Genomic DNA, 19,024 nt, shown 5'->3' on the forward strand with positions numbered 1-19,024 from the left:
TCATCCCCTCTCAAAGGATGGAGTTCCTGGGCATGATCCTCAATACCCAGGTGGGCAAGATTTTTCTTATGTAACCAAAGATCAACTCCCTCCATAAGGGAGAATCAGTGCTGCGCTGGAGTTCTCCCTGCCGCATTTGTTTTTGCATAAGGGTCCTTGAGACAATGTTTTCCTCGAGGCAATCACGTTCACCCAGTTTCACACTCATCCTCTACAGTTCGCGATTCGTGCCTTGGATCTTCCGATTTGGCTTCCCTCGCTGGTTCGTCGGGAACTGTTATAGTGGCTGTCCTCCCTGAGCACATACCTGGGGAAGACCTATGCCGTCCTCCATTGGTAGGTGATCACGACGGAAACCAGCCTGTTGGGTTGGGGGGCAGTCTTCAGCCGCCTCAGTGTCCTGGCCCAGTGGTCCAGATCAGAGACTCGTCTCCAGATAAACATCCTGGAACAGAGGGATATTTTTCTGGTGCTCTCTCATTGGACATCCCTCCTCCCTTCCGGTTTGAGTCCAGGCAGACAACTCTACGGTAGTTGCGCACTTGAATCACCACAGGGGCACCAGGAGCAGGCCGGTGTGGCAGGAAGCCTCCCTTTTATGGGCAGAGCTTTCTCTGCAGTTCACATTCCAGGAGTGGACAACTGGGAGGCGGACTACCTGAGTCAGGGGAGCTTAAAACCAGGAGAGTGGTCGCTTCACCTGTCCATATTTCACCGTCTCTGCCTTTGCTGGGGCACTCCGGACGTGGACCTCTTCTCCTCCCACCTCAACCACAAGTGCCCAGCTAACGTTGCCATGGCCAGGGACGTCGCACCTTAGGGGCCAATGCCCTGCTTCTTCCTTGGTCGGATTTCAGCCTTATCTACCTCTTCCTGCCTCTTCTCTGGGTCCCCAAGAAAGTCAAGGACGCAGGGATTCCAGCAATTCTGGTTGCTCCAGATTGGCAGCGCAGGGCACGCGGATTGCATCTTCCTTTTTACAGATGTGCCTTGGCCCCTCCCTCAGTGGCATGACCTCCTTTCCCAAGGTCTTCTGTTCCACCCTACTTTACCTTGACTGCGTTTGACAGTATGGCTGTTGAAGCCGCGGTTCTAAGTTTTTCCGTTTTTTTTGAACGGGTCATTTAGACCATGGTAAAGTGTTGGAAGCCTCAGTCCCAGAGGATCTACCACTGCACATGGCGGGTATATATCATGTGGTGTAAACTTCAACACTTCCACCCCCTATCTGTTCTACTCCGCTTATCCTGTCCTACCTTCAGGCGGGCATGGACCATGGACTTAGTCTGGCGACACTGAAGGGTCAGATTTCTGCCCTGTCAATTCTTTTTCAGCGCACGCTGGCTTTCCATTAACAAATTAAGATATTGTTGCAGGGGATCCTCTGTACTATCTCCCTCCGGAGTCCTGGGATCTCAACTTGGTCCTTGACGCTCTTCAGTCGTCACCGTTTTAACATATGCGAGATGTCTCGCCCGTGTCTTATCCTGCAAGGTTGCCTTTCTGGTGGCCATCATTTCGATCCGCAGGGTGTCTGAATTGCCCGCTTTATCTTGCAGACCCCCTTTCATGGTCTTCCATAAGGATAAGGTGTTCCATCCTTCCTTCTCAAGGTGGTGTCTTCTTTTGACCTCAATGAGGACATTATTCTGCCTTCATTCTGTCCTAACCCCTCTCATCAGAGGGAGCATTCTCTGCACTGGATGGACATGGTCCGAGCACCCTGAATCTATCTTTTGCTTATGGAGTCTTTTCGCCGCTCGGACTATTTTTTTGTGGTTCCGGAGGGCCCACACGGGCGGGCGGCCTCTGAGTCCACCATTTCCAGGTGGATTCGGCTGGCTATCAAGAGGGCCTATTCCGCTAAGGATAGGGATCCTCCCTTCCGGGCCACTGCCCACTATATGCAGGCGGTTGGTGAGTCCTGCGTGGTCCGGCATCAGGCTTCTGCCTCTCAGGTTTGTAAAGCCGCTACCTGGGCCTCATTTCTATCAGATCTATTTGATGGTTTCCGCCAATGCCAGTCTGGGTCGTATGGTGTTGCAGGCAGCTGTGAGTTATCCTGTTTGAATGGCAGTGTTTTTTTCTGCCCACCCACAGGGACCTCCCTGGGACGTGTCTAAAATGAATGATTTAATGAGAAATTGCATTTTTGTACACACCATAAAATCCCTTTCTCGTTGAATTCATTGAGGGACACAGGTCCCACCTTCTCTTGTTTTCTTTGTGTATTGTTCTTGTTTTCCCAGATGGTTCTGGGTTATTTTCCTGGGTCCAGGACATGTAGGTGTTTTGGTTATTTTTTGTTCTATTCTCTCTGATTAGCTTGGTGTAACAGGAGAGGGTATAGTCCAGTGGGCAGAGCCATCACTTTTTTTAGTTTTTTGTACAAAGGAACAAGATAGGTCTTCTTTAAAGTATGGTCTTTTGAAGAAAGCTAGACATTGGATATATTTAAAGTGGTACTTATAAATATCATTAAAATTACATCAACTGCAAGCATTTATAAAATATTGATTAGAGTGGGACACAATAGCAGGCAGAAACAGTCCATGGCAACCCTAAGATCAAAGATGGTGGTCATGGTTTTATGTGTTAATAAAACAATGTCGACAAAGATTTATTGTAATATGTAGAACAAACATTAAAGAAAATATTCATTAGGTTCTTGTGCACAAAATATGTTAATCTGTGGAAGTAAGCTTACTTGCAGAATGAATTACATTGATGATTAAAGTGTAGCTAAACGCTAGACAAACTTCTGACATGTCATAGTGAAATGTCAGAAGTTTTGATTGGTGGGGGTCCGAGGACTGAGACCCCCACCAATCGCTAGAACGAAGCAGCGGAAGCGCTCAGCCGCTTCGTGTCTGTTCGGCTTTTTCCGGAAATAAATGTATCGGTGTACGGACTCAATAGAAAGTCTATGAGCCCGTACTCCGATACATCGGCTTTCCGGAAAAAGCTGAACAGACCCGAAGCAGCTGAGCGCTCACACGAACACTTCAGCTGCTTCATTCTAGCGATTGGTGGGGGTCTCAGTGTTTGGACCTCCACCAATCCAAAGTTTGTCAAACGTTTAGCTACACTTTAAATGTTTTCCCATTTTTATAAAAATGCGTGAGCCTTTTAGTGGTTTGCATTAATGTTTATTTTAAACATTCCTTATGACTGTCTACCTAAGTGGTTTGTTGTGAACCTAGTTTATTATATTTGTTACAGGAAGTTCGACTCCATTAGTCCGACCACTGCAACCATTACCCCAATTCCGCCCCGTTTCAGCTCCAGCAAGGACAGCTCCCACTTTTATTCATAGACCTACTCCTCCAGTCCCATCGATGACGCAAAATATCAACAACCTAGTACCAGGACTTCAGCAGCCCTTCTTTCATTCCCAGAAAACCCAACAAGCTATATTTATGCAAAATGCAGCAGGTATAAGAATGGATTTAAAACTTGAAAACTCTGATGTTTCATAACTGGAACAGCAGTATGGACTTACACATAATGTTTAATGACGGATAAAAATTGGTCTTGTAAAGCGTACCTGTTGTTTATATATAAAAAAAAAAAATCACAATTACTCCTTAAAAAGCTGTAGATGTGTATTAGATGTAGTGTATTCACTCTGTATACAAGCTGCACATTTTGGGTATTTTTTCTTCCTGCTGCTGTTTTTTTAAGGTCTCATGCAGGCATGTTACACTGGGTGCTGTATTTCAAAAACATTACTTTTAGAGGAGGATATGGTGATACACGGAGTGCCTACGGCTCCGTAATATGGAATTGTAGGGACTCTGTATGCCGCTGAGAATGCATGAAGCCTTAAAGAGTATTCCTATCTAATAATGTTATGGCATTACTCTAGGATATGCCATAACATTATGATCGGTTGGGATCTGACGTCTTGGACACTCGCTCATGACGAGAATGAAGGAACCAGATCCCATCAGCTTAATCCCTGCACATCGGAACCCATGGCCACCTGCTGTGCAGGGAACTGCAATTCAGCCCCAGTCAAGAGAATCTGGCTGTGTTGTAGTCCACTACACTTAGAATTGTGGGAATACCCCCTTATGTACATTTTCTTTCTCCATGCTTGCTGAATGTTCGTGGTCTTCCATGTGCTTACAATAGCTGTGCTATGTGCTCTGAGTTAATCCGATTTATTTTTTTGCTGCTCTCCATCCCATCTCACAGCATGAGTCTCAAACATACACTGAGGTGGACATACTGCAGCTACATCCCCCTCCTTTCCTATGTTCGCTGCCTAGTAGTAATAACACTAGAGAGATTTTTTTAGAGACTAAATGTCCAGAAACCTCCATAGAGAGCCCATGGGATGGAAAGGTGAACTACAGGCTCCTGGAAGCTGAGGATAATGCTACACAGTATATAGCATAACATAGACTACACTGTTTCACATAGTCTTATGTACTACTGATTTATAAAAAAAAATATTACGATAGTTACGCTTTAATTTGCTATATGGCTTTGAATGATATATGGAAGAATGAGGAATTTTATTAATAGTGAAAAACTAAAAAAAAAGTTGTACGTTTTTATCTTTGAAGTAAACATTGGACGAAATGAAAATGTATTGATGGAAAAACGACCTGCTCCTGTTGACTTGACTAGTGTCTCTCCGAAAAGGCCCAAAACCAATGAGAATATAGCAGATAACAGGCCAGCTGCAGCATCTAATACAGCATCAAATCCAATGTCTTTACATGTTAGACAACAACAAACTACTCTAACTCAAAATGCTCCTACTAAAGGTATTTTAATATGTTCTTCAGTAATTTGTTGTTTAGAGAATTAGAAGTTAATAGTCTTCTTATCTTTACCATATCTAGGTACTAATGCAGTTACAACTCCAACAAAAAATGGAACACCATTCCCTCGGGCATGTCCAAAGTGCAACATACATTTCAACCTTTTGGAACCTATGAAGAAACACATGACGGTAATAATGCTTGCTGACTCATGAATGCAAGCAATGAAATCAGAAAATGATGAAATGATGAAAAAATTTGAAATTATGGCTTATTTAGTCAGAGCTTTTAAAATACTTTACTACTTTAAACATCTGACATGTCACTGAGATATATCAGTAGATGAGATCAGTGGGGCTTTGTACTCTATGTGCCCCTTCGTTCTCGGACTCGGAAATCTTGGGGGGTACAGACCCCCTGCTATAGCACATTCTGATATCTCAGTAACATTAAGAGGGCGTTTAACAGTGAACCTTCTCTTTAAGGGGTTGTCCAGTTTTCTTTCATTTTTTTTACTCATTTGTAGAATAGGAAATCATACAGTTTTCTAATCTACATGTATTAGAAATTCTGCTCACATACATTTCTTACATTGCATGAGGCCCATGTCATAGTGGAATGGTATAGACCATAGATTAGTCTTGTGTAATGCATTCACAGGCTAACTGAAAATGACTAGACATGGAGTTAAGGGGGTTTTACACTGGGCAATTATCGTGCAGACAAGCGTTCACAGAAATATTATCGTTGTCGGCAGCATATCTCCGTGTGTAAACAGGGAGACGCGCTGCCGATATGATAATAATGTATGGGGATGAGCTACATAGCTGCTTGTGACAGGAGCAAAGGAGCGGCGATCAACGAGCTGTCTCGCTGATCAGCGCTCTCTGCACCGGCCAAACATGGCCGGTGTAATAGGGCCTTTAGTCATGCAACCCACCACAAACACACGCACACTCGCATCATGGGCTATGTGAACAGGACCAATGGTGGAATAATGATAAACAATTGATTCACTGTGCCTGTATTCACTGTCTCTAGATGATTTATAAAATAACTGCCTGTCTCTAGGGGATGTTGTTAATGAAGTTAAATAAAAAAATAAAAAACACGCAACACACAGAGGAGACAGTGAGAAGAATGTAAGGCCCTATTAACACAACGGATTCTCGGCCGCGTGACGGCCGTTACACGGCCGCAGTAGAAACAATAGACCCCAAATGGGGCTATTCACATAACCGACGTTTTTGACGTCCCGGTAAACCAGGCCGTCAAAAATTAGAGCATGCCCTAGTTTGGGCCGTTCTCCCAGCTACACGGCTCCCATAGAAGTCTATGGGGCCCTGTAAAGCACGGCTGTCACTCCGATCTGCTCCGAGTGACGGCCGTGCATTCTGCCGCTCACTCGCTCTCTTCTCCTCACAGTACGAAGTGCATGTGAGGAGGAGGATGGTATTTTGTTGCTGCCTGTAGGAGCTGAATCCCTAATCCCTGGCCATAACTTCGGCCGAAGCTGTGGCCGGAGATTCCTCTCCAGAAGTCCTTGTCTTAACTGTCCATAAATGGACAGTGACGTCAGGGACTTCTCCTGGAGCGGTACCCGACTACTGAAGCTGTGGCCGGTGATTCCGCTCCAGGAGAAGTCCCTGTGGCCGGGGATTAGGGATTCAGCTCCTACAGGGAGCAACAAAATACCCTTCTCCTCCTCACATGCACTTCGCACTTCGATCACATCCGAGTGACAGCCGTGCTTTACACGGCCCCATAGACTTCTTTGGGAGCAGTGCGGCCGGGAGAACGGCCCAAAATAGGGCATGTCCCATTATTTGTAAACCGGGCTGTAAATAAATCGGCCGTGTGAATAGCCCCATTTGGGGTCTATTGTTCCTACTGCGGCCGTGTGACCGGCCGAGAATCCCTGTCGTGTGAATAGGGCCTAAGAGCTGCTCCTCACAGACACTGACAGTCATGATGATGATGTTGCTGGAGGTAGAAATACTTTATAACTTCTGCTTCTCAATAATACACTATTTACCTGTTAGATACCTTGACCGTGTTACCTGAATGCCAGTGGTCACATGATGTTGGTCACATGACTGTCCATTCATTTATCCTCTGGGTGCTTTTTTATGGACATCTGTGGTGTAATGACAGGGTAGAGAGACAGACAGGTGAGCCCTAATCTACCCGCCACTCAGTCCCAGCCTACTTGCAACGACCCGTCCTATGCGACGGGGTACAACTGGCGACGGTCCCTACGCTCAGTAAGTGCAAGACAGATAAACAGACAAGGGTACACAGAAGCTAGGGAAACGGGGCAGCTGCCCACGGAGACACCGTGAGCAACAAGAGTAGTGAACGAGCCGAGTCAAACCAGGAGAGAACGAGGTACAAAAACGCTGAGCAGGAGAGTGGTCAGAAAGCCAAGGTCAATAACAAGCAGAGGATGAGTAGTACAAGCAGCAGCAGCAAGCCAGGAAACAAGCATAGAAGAATCACAGGCAAAGGAGGAACAGGAAAGGCAGCTATAAATAGACAGTGGGTGGGAGCTAGCTCCGTCTGGCCAGGCTGTGATAGGCTCTCCCACTCCTAAGCCTGCCATCCTGAGTGGATAACCGCTTAAGCCCTTAGTGACCAGCCTATTTTAGGCCCTAATGACCAATCTATTTTTTTTTTCGTTTTTATATAGTCGCATTTAAAGTGCTCTAACCTTTTAATTTTTCCGTCGACATAGCTGTATGAGGACTTGTTTTTTGCGAGATTAGTTGTACTTTTTAATGGCACCATTTTGGGGTACATATCATTTTTTGATTAACTTTTATTAACTTTTTTGGGGGGGAATAGAAAAAACCCTGAAATCTCACTATTATCCTATGCATTTTAAATTGATGCCGTTCACTGTGCGGTGTAAATACCACATTACCCTTAGTCTATGGGTCGGTACGATTACTAAGGTACTACATATGTATAGTTTTTTTTATGTTTTACGACTTTTGCACAATAAAAACACTTTTGAACTAAAATTATTTGTTTTTGCATTGTCGCTTTCCAAGAGCCGTAGTTTTTTTATTTTTCCGTCAATGTAGTGATTTTTTGGGCTTGTTTTTTGCGGGATGAGACGTAGTTTTGATTGGTACTATTTTGGGGTACATGGGACTTATTGATTAACTTTTATTATGACTTTTTTGGGGGGCAATGGAAAAAAATTGCCATTTCACTATTGTTTTTTGCTTTTTTTTTACGGTGTTCACCTTGCGGTTTAAATTACATATTAACTTTATTGTTTGAGTCATTACGTTCGTGGCGATACCATATATGTGTACTTTTATTTCTTTTTTACACTTTTACTAAATAAAACCACTTTTTATAGGAAAAATGGTTTTATTTAGTTTTTTACTGTCATTTTTATTAATAATTTTTATTTCCTATTACTTATTTTTTTTAGTCCCACTAGGGGACTTTACTATGCGATCTTTAGATCACTACTATAATGCTTTGGTATGCTTAGTATATCAGAGCATTATTGCCTGTCAGTGTAAATCTGACAGGCAATCTATTAGGACGTGCCTCTGGCGATTGCATTTGCAGGGCGCCGATGGGTGACAGCTCCCTCCCTCTGTAAACTATTTAAATGCTGCGGTCACGGTCGTTGGAGCAGGAGCCCGGCTGTCATTAGACAGCCGATCCCAGGCTCCAGCCTTCACGGGACACCGTATTGATGGTCAATAAGGGGTTAATAATAAAGTATTTTGTAAGGGGAAAAAGTGTTTTGTTTTGTTTTTTTTAAAAATTCACTTTTTTTTTTAAATTACCTTTCTTAAACTTTTTTTTCACTTTTTTACTAGACTTCACTATGCGATCCTAATACACTGCAATACTTTTGTATTGCAATGTATTAGTGCCTGTCCGTGTAAAACAGACAGGCATCTGCTAGGCCATGCCTCTGGCAGGCATAACTAGCGGCAGACCTGGGGGCCTTTATTAGGCCCCCCGGCTGCCATAGAAACCACCGATATTCTGCGATCTTATTGCAGGATGCCGGTGGGGTGAGAGAGGGAGCTCCCTCCCTCTCTCCAAAACCACTCAGATGCGGCGCTCGCTATTGAGTACCGCATCTTAGGGGTTAAACTGGCAAGATCGATACTGATATCGATCTCGCCCGTCCGAGCAGGGCTGCTCCCAGCCCTCAGCTACTGGAGGTAGCTGGAAGCAGGGAAATTTAACGGCTCCCTGCTTTGTTTATTTATTCCCATGCAGCGCCGTGAAAAGGCGTATGCATCGGAATAGAGCTCATTAGTGGCCACCGTGAAAAGGCGTATTAGTCACCAACGGGTTAAATACTCACCTGTACTGAATGTTTGTCTTACCACAATATACCTGGGAGGTTACTAACACATAAGCAATAGATTTCTCTGTCTTGATACTATAGCAGTCTCATGTTGCCAGTAAAGAAACCATTGATGCTGGACTTCCCATCTTTACATTTCTATGTTACCTGGTGTTTGTCCAATGCCTCCATGCACGGTGGACTAATTACCACACGTGATCTGCAATCGCTTGTATTTATTTACATTGGCCAATTATCATTACAATTACGCGGGAACTTACAAAAATGTAACAATAATTGACCTTAAAGGGATATTCCCATCTCAGAAATTTATCAAGGAACATAACGCAAAATGTAAAGAAGTTAAATTGGATGCGCATTATTATATCCACTGCAGACTATGGGGATTTATAAGAATTATATAATATTCATACAACCTTTTTTTGGGGGAGAGGAGGGGGCTGCAACCTGTACTTCCTTGAGAATCTTGGCAAATCCGCAGCACTGGGTTAGGGAAGAAATACTGCTAATTTGTACAGAATTTATTTAGCAACTTTCTTTTGCCTTTAAGACAAAGTAGAAAATATAGCTTTGTTGCTTCCACCACATGGCTTGCCAAACAGCTATTTGGCAGGGATGATCTCATCAGAAAATTACATATTATTTAAATCCAAATTTGTTTTCTATGACTATCCATTTAAAAAATGTAAATTCCCGTTTTCACACTGGCCAATAGAGCTGACACAACAGGCTGACATTTACTAATTTCTGTAGCTCATTTGTCAGCTTTAATGTATAGACTGAAGCAGAGTCATCTCATTATCATTAGAGGGTGGGCAAGTTTATGACCGCGCAATTGTACTGAATTTGACTATTTTATCTGTTTGCTCCACTGCAAACGTTGAAGCAACTTTTTATTTGATTAAAAATCCATCTCCTAAATTCAGCTCCGTAAAGCATAAAATACAATTTGTTTAACCCCTTTAGGGCGCAGCCTGTTTTGGCCTTGTTGAAACATGATTTTTTCAAATCTGACATGTGTCGCTTTATGTGGTAATAACTTTGGAATGCTTTAACCTATCCAGGCGATTCTGAGATTGTTTTCTCGTGACATATTGTACTTTATGTTAGTGAAAAAATTTGGTCGATAAATTCAATATTTATTTGTGAAAAACTTCACATTTTAGAGAATATTTGCACAAATTTCCATTTTTCTAAATTTAAATGTATCTACTTGCAAAACAGATAGTAATGCCACACAAAATAGTTACTAGTTAACATTTCCCATATGTCTACTTTATGTTTGCATCATTTTTTTCACGTCCTTTTATTTTTCTAGGATGTTACAAGGCTTAGAACTTTAGCAGCAATTTCTCAAATTTTCAAGAAAATTTCAAAAGGCTATTTTTTCAGGGACCAGTTCAAATGTGAAGTGGCTTTGATGGCCTTATATATTAGAAAGTCCCCATAAATCACCATATTTTGAAAACTGCACCACTAAAAGTATTCAAAACAGCATTCAGAAATTATTTTAACCCTTTAGGCGTTTCACAGGAATTAAAGCAGAGTAGAGGTGAAATTTACAAATTAAATTGTTGTTGCTGAAGTTAATTTGTAACACATTTTTTTTCTGTAACACAGAAGGTTTTACCAGAGAAACGCAACTCAATATTTATTGCCCAATAGAAATATCCCACATGTGGCCCTAGTATGCTAATGGACTGAAATACAGACCTCAGAAGCAAAGGAGCACCTAGCGGATTTTGGGGACTCCTTTTTTTTAGGAATATATTTTAGGCACCATGTCAGGTTTGAAGTGGTCTTGTAGTGCCTAAACAATCGAAACCCCCGAAAAGTGACCCAATTTTGGAAACTACAACCCTCAAGGCGTTTTTCTAGGGGTATAGTTAGCGTTTTGACGCCACAGTTTTTTTTGCAGAATTTAGTGGATTTAGTCTGTGAAGATGAAAATCTTTTTTTTCCGCTAAAACATAGAATTTTTTCATTTTTACAAGGAATAAAGGAGAAAAAGCACCCCAACGTTTGTAAACCAATTTCTCCCGACTACGGCAATACCCCATATGTTGTCATAAACTGATGTTTGGACCCACAGCAGTGCTCAGAAGGGAAGGAGCGCCTTTTAGATTTTGGAGTGCAGATTTTGCTGGAATGGTTTTCGGTGCCATGTCACGTTTGCAATGCCCTGGAGGGACCAAAATAGTGGAAACACCCCAAAAGTGACCCCATTTTGGAAACTACACCCCTCAAGGAATTTTTCTAGGGGTATAGGTAGCATTTTTACCCCACAGGTTTTTTGTAGAATTTAGTGGAATAAGGCCGTGAAAATTAATATCAAGATTTTTGTCCAATAAAATAAAGAATTTTTTAATTTTCACAAGGGATAAAAGGGAAAAAGCACCCTAACATTTGAAAAGCAATTTCTCCCGAGTACGGCAATACCCCACATGTGGTCATAAATGTTTTTTTTTATTAGAAAGTAATTAACCCTTTCAGGACTGATCCTTTTTTGCTTTTTCATTTTCGTTTTTTCACTCCCCGCCTTTTCGGAGCCATAACTTTTTTTATTTTTTTGTCAATAGAGTGGTGTGAGGGCTTATTTTTTGCGGGAGGAGTTGTAGTTTCTATTGAAACGATTTAAAGTACTATATAATGTACTGGGAAACTGGAAAAAAATTATTCTTCCATTGTTTCTGGGGTTTTGTTTTTACATCTTTCACCATGCGGTAAAAACGACAACTTGATTTTATTCTGCGTCTCAATACGATTACGGTGATACCAAATTTATATATATTTTTTTATATTTTAATACTTTTACAAAGAAAAGACTATGTTAAAAAAAAAATAGTTTTCATCACATTCTGAGAGGCATAACTTTTTTATTTTTTGGTCGATTGAGTGGTCTGGGGGCTTTTTTTGGCAGGACGAGCAGTGGTTTGTATTGGTACCATTTTATGGTACATACAACTTCTTGATCCCTTTTTATAAAAAAATTTTTAAAGCCAAGGTGACCAAAAAAACGCAATTTTGACATTTTTAATTCTTTATCTCTTACGGCAATAAATTACATTTTAATTTATTCTGCAAGTCGATACGATTACGGCAATAATAGACGTATATAGGGTTTTTTTATGTTTTGCAGCGTTTGCACAATAAAATCACATTTTTGTAAAATTATTTCTTTTTTCTTTTGCCACATTCTGAGAGCCATAATTTTTTTATTTTTCAGTCAAAACAGCTGTGTAAGGGCTTGTTTATTGCAGGACAGGTGTTAAGATTTTATTGGTACTATTTTGTTGTACATGCAACTTTTTGATCACTTTTTATTCTATATCTTTGGAGGGGTGGTGACCAAAAAAATAGCGATGCTGGCATAGTTTTTCATTCATTTTTTTTGCGGTTCACCGCTGTTCACCATGCGGGAAAAATAACAGTATAGTTTTATAGTTTGGGTCGTTACGAACTTGGTGATACCAAATATCTGTACTTTTATTTAACGTTTTCATTTTTTTCCTATATTGAAAGACTTATAGGGAAAAAAAATTATTTTTACACTTTTATAAAACATTTTTATTAACTTTTCTTTACTTTTTTTTTTTACTTTTTACACTTTCTGTTTTTTTACCTGCAGCACTGATCTCTGCTAGAATACATTACACTACCTAGGTAGTGTAATGTATTCCAACTGTCAGTGTGACGTCACAGTCACTCTGACAGCAAGCCTATGAGGCTTCCATACATGCCATAGGCTTCCATACATGTCTGGCCTCCGGTTGCCATGGCAACCCCCACATCGGGCTGCCGATGTGCTACAAACCCCCTAAATGCCTTAATCAGCGGCGATGAGCCGCTGATCGGCAACACTGGAGTGTCAGCTGTCAGGGACAGCTGACCTCCCGCTTCCCGATGCACACTGTCGCTGACAGTGTGCAATTGAGAACGACACAGTGACTTCCTGTTACTCTGACAGGAAGTCTATCAGGACCAGGCGGAGGCTGGTCCTGATAGGCTTCCATCCATGGCAGGTCTCCGTTTTGTCTCCATTGTTTGGTCTCCGTTTGGCATGCTAACCAACGGCAAAGCCCGCGATTTCAGACCGGGGTCTGCTGATGTGCTAGAAAGCGATTGCCGCATTTAAGGGGTTAATTGCCGAAATCAGCGGGAAAGGACAGCTGACCTCCCGGTTCCCAGTGCACAATGTCACCGACAGTAACGCGACGACGTATAGTTACTGACTCGTGCCGGTAGGGGTTAATCTATCTAGATGTTTTTTGGGTTGAGTTTACATTTTTTTTCATCAGAAAATGTTTTGGTCCTTTAAATCTTCCATTCCTTTCTATATTACAGTATTGCTGTCCAGAGAAAATGCTAAGTTTTTTCCGTGGAGTAACAATCCCAGATGCTTCCAAACCTCAAAACTCAGTGGAGGATAATGACAAAGGAAAGTTGATCATGCTAGTTAGTGACTTCTATTATGGAAGTAATTCTGGAGATTTGCAGCTGATGCATCAAGAAGAGAAGACTCACAACTCATTCAAGTGTTTCAGCTGTCACAAAGTTCTCAAGAACAATATAAAGTAAGTGAATCATTTCATATGCTACAACATCATTGACTTCTTAAGTGATATTTTCTCCCTTTTATATTCAAATGGTAAAGTTCAGGGTCCACAGTTATTATAGCTGCCTAATCATGGAAGAGAGGCTATACCACTGTTCATTAGCGGATTAAGTAGACCATAGGCCCTGGGCTGTTCCCCAAGCTTGGGCCCCCCTCCATCACCCCCCTGCCATGCCGTGTCTATATTAAACACCACCTTTCTGTGTGAGCATTGACAAATAAGTGTTACTATTCCCCTTGTCAAAGGACTGTGTCCCTACATACTGACAGTCTCCAACCATCGCTGACCGTATCATACTGTGTAGGCACCTATCCTCTTGACAATGGGAATGGTAACACCCATTTGCCTATTAGTCGTGGGTACACAAAGACTTTTTATAGAATTCAAGGATTTCCTGTAACACACATGTTAGGAGAGGGGTCAGATTCTCTATAAATCCAGTGACTCACCAGTGATGTCTTCTCTGATGGGAGTTGTTCTCTTTTCTTCTCTTTTCCATCTGACACAGGCCATTATAGCGACATTTCATGATGACTGCAGAGTTTCCTGATGAGAAATCTTTGCCCCTCGATTCTGCAGCCATTTTCTGCATCTCTAGCAACACAAAAATTTAGACACTAAACACGCTAAATTGTTTTAAAACCCAGACCAAACCCCTAAGCAAATTAAGACCCCAGGCACATATATTAACTCAGACCAATAAATTTAGTCCCCAATGGGTAACTAAACTTTTAAAAAACTTTTCGCGTGTCATAGTGATATGTCAGAAGTTTTGATCGAAGGTGGTTTGAGCACTGAGACCCCCACCGATCACTAAAAAACAAAATGGCAGAAGTGCTCAGTTGAGTACTGTTCCACGTCATTTCTGATCGTCTTCCCTCGGAGTGGTGTACAGACTCGTAGGCTTTCTATTGAGCTCGTACACCACTTGTTTGGCTATCAGAGGAAAGACGATCAGAAACAAAGTGGCACAGCACTCACCTAAGCGCTTCTGACACGTTGTTTTAGCGATTGGTGGGGGTCTACGTGCTCGGATCCCCACCGATGAGAACTTTTGACATGTCAGTATGACATGTATTTAAAAAAAAAAAAAGTTTAGTTACCCTTTAAGCAGTCAAACACCCCTTCCCTTGCAGTAAAATAACTCCTGAGGGCTATATGGGCGGGGGTTATACTGCAAGGTGGGGTCAGTGCGTCTGACTGAGTGGTCTCTGGGAGGGTCTGAGCGTCTGAGTCTTATGGCTCTGGGGGGGAAGGAGTCACCCCCCCATAGAGCCCTCAGCAGTAAGTAAGATGTCAGAACCTCCCTAGCGTTGGCCGATCCCTTTAGCATTAGTGGGGGCAGGAGGATGAATGCAGTGAGCGGCGCTCACTGTTTTACACATGCCTGCCACAGCTCACTTACCTAACTGCCCTGCGTTTCTCTTCAGAATGTGAAGGGATCGGGGCTGCCATCTTGCTCGTCTGGAGGTGCGTGCAGCATCAGAAAGGCAGGTTTTAGCAGACGTGCCCATCGTGCAGCACTTCTGCTTGTCAAAATACAGCAACCTCTGTACATATTGGGGTCGCGGCGCTTGCCCCCTGTTCCCTGGCCTAGCTTTCTCCTGTAATTGACCTCCCCTGCACCCCCCCCCCCCCCGAGGCCCCATCTCTTCATCAGGAGGTGGGCTGACGACTACAAGAATGTGTTCGGCAGCGACCCTGCATCGTTTTTTTAAGTTACGTGCGGTTGATGCGGCCATGGACCCCCTGGGAGTCTTGGGCCCCGGGTGGCCGCCCAAACCGCCCATATGAGGATCCGCCACTGCCACAGTTCATCAATATGTGAACAGTGTTTCATTGGTGTATATGTCTGCGTGATGTTTTGCATGCAAAGGTACAGTAATGTGCAAGCTATTCATTGGTGAGTATGTTAGTTTCTAAACAATTAAGTTATGCATGCACACAATACTGATGTAATTAGGGCAAAGAAGTATGAATTTTATGTAGTAACACATTTTTCTATTTTAATTGTAGCAAGTCGAAGTTACGATTACTGTGAGACCAAATTTTTATATATATATATTTTTATATATATATATACAGTGAAGGAAATAAGTATTTGATCCCTTGCTGATTTTGTAAGTTTGCCCACTGTCAAAGACATGAACAGTCTAGAATTTTTAGGCTAGGTTAATTTTACCAGTGAGAGATAGATTATATTAAAAAAAAAAAAGAAAATCACATTGTCAAAATTATATATATTTATTTGCATTGTGCACAGAGAAATAAGTATTTGATCCCCTACCAACCATTAAGAGTTCAGCCTCCTCCAGACCAGTTACACGCTCCAAATCAACTTGGTGCCTGCATTAAAGACAGCTGTCTTAAATGGTCACCTGTATAAAAGACTCCTGTCCACAGACTCAATTAATCAGTCTGACTCTAACCTCTACAACATCGGCAAGACCAAAGAGCTATCTAAGGATGTCAGGGACAAGATCATAGACCTTAACAAGGCTGGAATAGACTACAAAACCATAAGTAAGACGCTGGGTGAGAAGGAGACAACTGTTGGTGCAATAGTAAGAAAATGGAAGACATACAAAATGACTGTCAATCGACATCGATCTGGGGCTCCATGCAAAATCTCACCTCGTGGGGTATCCTTGATCCTGAGGAAGGTGAGAGCTCAGCCGAAAACTACACGGGGGGAACTTGTTAATGATCTCAAGGCAGCTGGGACCACAGTCCCCAAGAAAACCATTGGCAACATTATGCCGTAATGGATTAAAATCCTGCAGTGCCCGCAAGGTCCCCCTGCTCAAGAAGGCACATGTACAGGCCCGTCTGAAGTTTGCAAATGAACATCTGGATGATTCTGAGAGTGATTGGGAGAAGGTGCTGTGGTCAGATGAGACTAAAATTGAGCTCTTTGGCATTAACTCAACTCGCCGTGTTTGGAGGGAGAGAAATGCTGCCTATGACCCAAAGAACACCGTCCCCACTGTCAAGCATGGAGGTGGAAACATTATGTTTTGGGGGTGTTTCTCTGCTAAGGGCACAGGACTACTTCACCGCATCAATGGGAGAATGGATGGAGCCATGTACCGTCAAATCCTGAGTGACAACCTCCTTCCCTCCACCAGGACATTAAAAATGGCTCGTGGCTGGGTCTTCCAGCACGACAATGACCCAAAACATACAGCCAAGGCAACAAAGGAGTGGCTCAAAAAGAAGCACATTAAGGTCATGGAGTGGCCTAGCCAGTCTCCAGACCTTAATCCCATCGAAAACTTATGGAGGGAGCTGAAGATCCGAGTTGCCAAGCGACAGCCTCGAAATCTTAATGATTTACAGATGATCTGCAAAGAGGAGTGGGCCAAAATTCCATCTAACATGTGTGCAAACCTCATCATCAACTACAAAAAAGTCTGACTGCTGTGCTTGCCAACAAGGGTTTTGCCACCAAGTATTAAGTCTTGTTTGCCAAAGGGATCAAATACTTATTTCTCTGTGCAAAATGCAAATAAATATATATAATTTTGACAATGTGATTTTCTGTTTTTTTTTAAATATAATCTATCTCTCACTGGTAAAATTAACCTATCCTAAAAATTCTAGACTGTTCATGTCTTTGACAGTGGGCAAACTTACAAAATCAGCAAGGGATCAAATACTTATTTCCTTCACTGTATGTGTATATATATATATATATATAATATATATATATATATATATATATATATATATATATAAATGTATGTATAATTTATTTAGTTTTTTAAATTTTTTAGTACTTTTGCACAATAAAAAACACTTTCTAGAATATTTAGTTTTTTTTGTGTCGCTAGCTTTTTTCTGTCTTACCATCCACGGAGCTTTATGATTGCTTGTTTTTTACTGGACGAGTTGTCGTTTCAATTGGTGCCATTTTTGGGTACACAGGATTTTTTTATTGCTTGTGATTGCATTTTTTGGGAGGCGAGATGACGAAAAAATAGCAATTCTGCCCTTGTTTTATTTATTTTTTTGGTGTTTTTTTTTTTTTTTTTATAAGACATCCACCAGGTGGGATAAATAACAGTCTTTTTCCATAGTACGGGTCGTTACGGGTACGGCGATACCAATTATGTATATTTTTTATTTTTTTTAGTGTTTCCTACTATAAAGCATTATGTAAAGCTAAAAAAACAGATTTTTTTTTTGTTCTTCACAAAAAAAATTCTAAGAAACTTTTTTTAATGTTTCTTAAAACGTACAATTTTTATTACATTTATAAACTGTAGCAATACAAAAGATGAACAGCCAAGTGTACCAATAATAAGACATTACATGTGATATATGGCACATTGGGACATTCACAAAGTAAGCAATTGAAGAGATAGGTACTTAAGGCATAACACATGAAAAAAACAAGTAGAATACAACAAAACTTGCATCCTACATATGAATCGTAATCATAGGAAGGTTGAGTACTCGTATATTGAGAGTAAATCAACTCATATTGTTCATGAACAGAGGTATGTCCTAGATCCATTACAGTAAGAACTGTCCAGTTCACGTCACGGAGACTTCCAATAATCGGCTGTAAATCGGTCCAAATTTTAGAGGTGTTACCCATCCTAATCGCTTTCTGTCTTTCCATATTAAAGGGAACCTGTCACCAGCATTTCACCTATTAAACCGACTATACCTGGTGGTAGTGGGTGAAAAATCATTTCTATATAACCTATAATTATCTTCTTAGTCGGCTCTGTAGCTTTAGTATTTAGCTTTTTAGTGTTCCCACACCGTATGCTAATGAGCAGAAAAGAGTAGGATCTTCATTTGAAAAGAGTCAAATCTTCGTTTGGAAAGAGTCATATCTTCATTCCTCAAGTCTTTCCAAGTTTACTTCGCCTCCTTACTTTTGATTGACAGCTCCTCGCCTTCCCCCAGCACACAAAATCCTGCGCTTGTGCATTGATGTCCTCTTTTGGTGTGTGCGCACAAAGGGACACCGCATAATTACGATAAAAGGCGAAAAACGTTTGCAGACCGATATTTACAGACGGAAGAGGAGTTTAGGAGCGGGGATAACGGCAATGAACTTTTTATAGCAGCGGCCAGTGAGGGAGAAGTAAAGTTCAATAGGTGAAATGCTGGTGTCAGGTTCCCTTTAACTGGTTGCCGACACAGGACGAGTATGCTCGTCCTGAGCGGCGAGCACTTCGCGCATTAGGACAAGCATACTCGTCCTGTGTGACAGCCGTCTCTGCGCGCGTCTGTGCGCGCGATCGAGAGCGGGGCAACGGCTGTAATAC

The 19,024-nt window shown here is 41.9% G+C and overlaps 1 protein-coding gene across 2 annotated transcripts in view; it reads left to right on the forward strand.

Moving 5' to 3' along the window:
- ZNF280D (zinc finger protein 280D) overlaps nt 1-19,024 on the forward strand; it is a 180,401-nt gene that overhangs the window by 78,703 nt on the left and 82,674 nt on the right. Inside the window, exons 6-9 of one of the 2 annotated variants that reach the window (XM_075857961.1) lie at nt 3,223-3,435; nt 4,575-4,778; nt 4,857-4,966; nt 13,468-13,697. In XM_075857961.1, the coding sequence (XP_075714076.1) occupies nt 3,223-3,435; nt 4,575-4,778; nt 4,857-4,966; nt 13,468-13,697 (757 nt within the window). The remainder of the gene's footprint in view (nt 1-3,222; nt 3,436-4,574; nt 4,779-4,856; nt 4,967-13,467; nt 13,698-19,024) is intronic. The other variant, XM_075857962.1, reaches the window with a different exon arrangement.

This window comes from Rhinoderma darwinii, chromosome 3, assembly GCF_050947455.1.
Source record: "Rhinoderma darwinii isolate aRhiDar2 chromosome 3, aRhiDar2.hap1, whole genome shotgun sequence".
NCBI classification, from domain to species: Eukaryota; Metazoa; Chordata; class Amphibia; order Anura; family Rhinodermatidae; genus Rhinoderma; species Rhinoderma darwinii.